Source organism: Poecilia reticulata, linkage group LG4 (genome assembly GCF_000633615.1).
Source record: "Poecilia reticulata strain Guanapo linkage group LG4, Guppy_female_1.0+MT, whole genome shotgun sequence".
NCBI lineage: Eukaryota > Metazoa > Chordata > Actinopteri > Cyprinodontiformes > Poeciliidae > Poecilia > Poecilia reticulata.
In genome coordinates this window covers 5,607,528-5,609,091 of record NC_024334.1, presented here as the reverse complement: position 1 = coordinate 5,609,091, position 1,564 = coordinate 5,607,528, and the positions used below count along the sequence as shown (strand labels likewise).

The window sequence follows — 1,564 nt, the reverse complement described above, 5'->3', positions numbered from 1 at the left end:
CCAACCTCCATCCAACCTCCATCCAACATCCATCCAACCTCCATAAAACCTCCATCCAACCCTCTTTCTCTCTCTCCAGGTCTACTATGTAGAGAACATCAATGCAGGACGAGTTGACAGAGATCAGGAGCTTCCAGAGGTAACAGGGCTGATGATGATGATGATGATGATGATGATGATGATGATGATGATGGTGGTGTGTATCAGGTGTCTCTGGCTGAGCGCAGCAGAGCAGATCTGGAGTCTCTGGTGGAGAAACTGAAGGCAGCTGCTGAAGGTGAGTTTCTGATGCCAGGTAACCAGGTAACCAGGTAACCAGGTAACCAGAAAAGGACCTGGTTAGTCCATGTCCCCCTGCAGGTCTTCAGCAGGACGTGGAGGACAGGACTCTGTCCCATCCCGTCCTCCAGGAAGAACTGTCTGACCCAAGGAACGGAGGCTCCGCCCACAAACACCTGAAGCAACAGGTGAGGGCAGACGCCAGTGGAGACGAACCAATCGACGAGCCGGTCCCCTCTGAGGGGGCGGAGCCTGTCTGACGGCCAGGTGTGTTCAGGCCTCCCTCCTAGGTCACCTGCAGGAGCTGGGTCTGCTCAGCAGGGGGCGCTGCTTTGTGGAATTCGGCGCTGGGCGGGGAAAGCTGTCCCACTGGATCCACCGGGCCCTGCAGAACCCTGAGGGTCAGGGCGTCGCCATGGAAACCAGCCAGGACCTCCAGCTGCTGCTGGTGGAGCGCTGCAGCACCCGCTTCAAGGTAGGAGAACCAGGGAACCAGAACCGGTCCGATAAATATTGATGTAAACCATGAAACCGACCAGAACTAGAACTGGACCTGCCCCTCTCACCTTTTCCCTTCTTCAGGTGGACGGGAAGCACCAGGGTTCTGCAGACCCATTTGAGCGGCTACAAGTGGACATTCAGCACCTGGACCTGAGTAAGACCCGGCATCTTCTGAGGCTCTGCAGTGCTGGTTCTGACCCGGTTCTGACCCGGTTTTATGCAGGTAAAGTTCCAGTGCTGAGGGAGAAAGCGCTGCCACTGGTGGGAGTCGGGAAGCATCTCTGCGGAGCGGCGACAGGTGAGAGCTGCAGGTCCAATTCAGCTGCTAGATCCCAGTTCTGGTTCTGGTTCTGCCCCCAGATCTGGCCCTGCGCTGCCTACTGGACACGGCCGGAACCCGACCAGGCACCCAGCCGCTTCCCAAGCGCCTCAGAGGGCCAGAGCTCAACTCTGGTACTGGTCCGGTTCTGGGCCTGGCCGTGGCATTATGCTGCCACCACCGCTGTGAGTGGCGTCACTACGTGGGTCAGCAGTTCTTCCTCCAGAGAGGACTCGGACCCGCCGAGTTCTCCGCCTTCTGCCGCATGTCCAGCTGGGCCACCTGCGGCCCGCCGGCCAATCACAGCGGAGCGGCCAATCACAGCGGAGCGGCCAGTCACAGCGGAGCGGCCAATCACAGCGGAGCGGCCAATCACAGCGGAGCGGCCAATCAGAGCGGAGCGGCCAATCACAGCGGAGCGGCCAGTCACAGCGGAGCGGCCAATCACAGCGGAGCGGCCAATCA

At 59.5% G+C, this 1,564-nt stretch overlaps 2 protein-coding genes across 4 annotated transcripts in view; one reads left to right on the top strand and one right to left on the bottom strand.

Moving 5' to 3' along the window:
• Window positions 1-1,564, top strand: part of trmt13 (tRNA methyltransferase 13 homolog) — a 5,021-nt gene that overhangs the window by 2,179 nt on the left and 1,278 nt on the right. For 2 of the 3 annotated variants that reach the window (XM_017304376.1, XM_017304378.1), the window contains exons 4-10: window positions 80-139; window positions 208-277; window positions 361-467; window positions 557-754; window positions 862-934; window positions 1,004-1,078; window positions 1,141-1,561. In XM_017304376.1, the coding sequence (XP_017159865.1) occupies window positions 80-139; window positions 208-277; window positions 361-467; window positions 557-754; window positions 862-934; window positions 1,004-1,078; window positions 1,141-1,561 (1,004 nt within the window). The remainder of the gene's footprint in view (window positions 1-79; window positions 140-207; window positions 278-360; window positions 468-556; window positions 755-861; window positions 935-1,003; window positions 1,079-1,140; window positions 1,562-1,564) is intronic. The other variant, XM_017304377.1, reaches the window with a different exon arrangement.
• The window catches only part of map1sa (microtubule-associated protein 1Sa), a 12,752-nt gene that overhangs the window by 10,177 nt on the left and 1,011 nt on the right, over window positions 1-1,564 (bottom strand). The gene's annotated exons all lie outside the window — the stretch shown is intronic.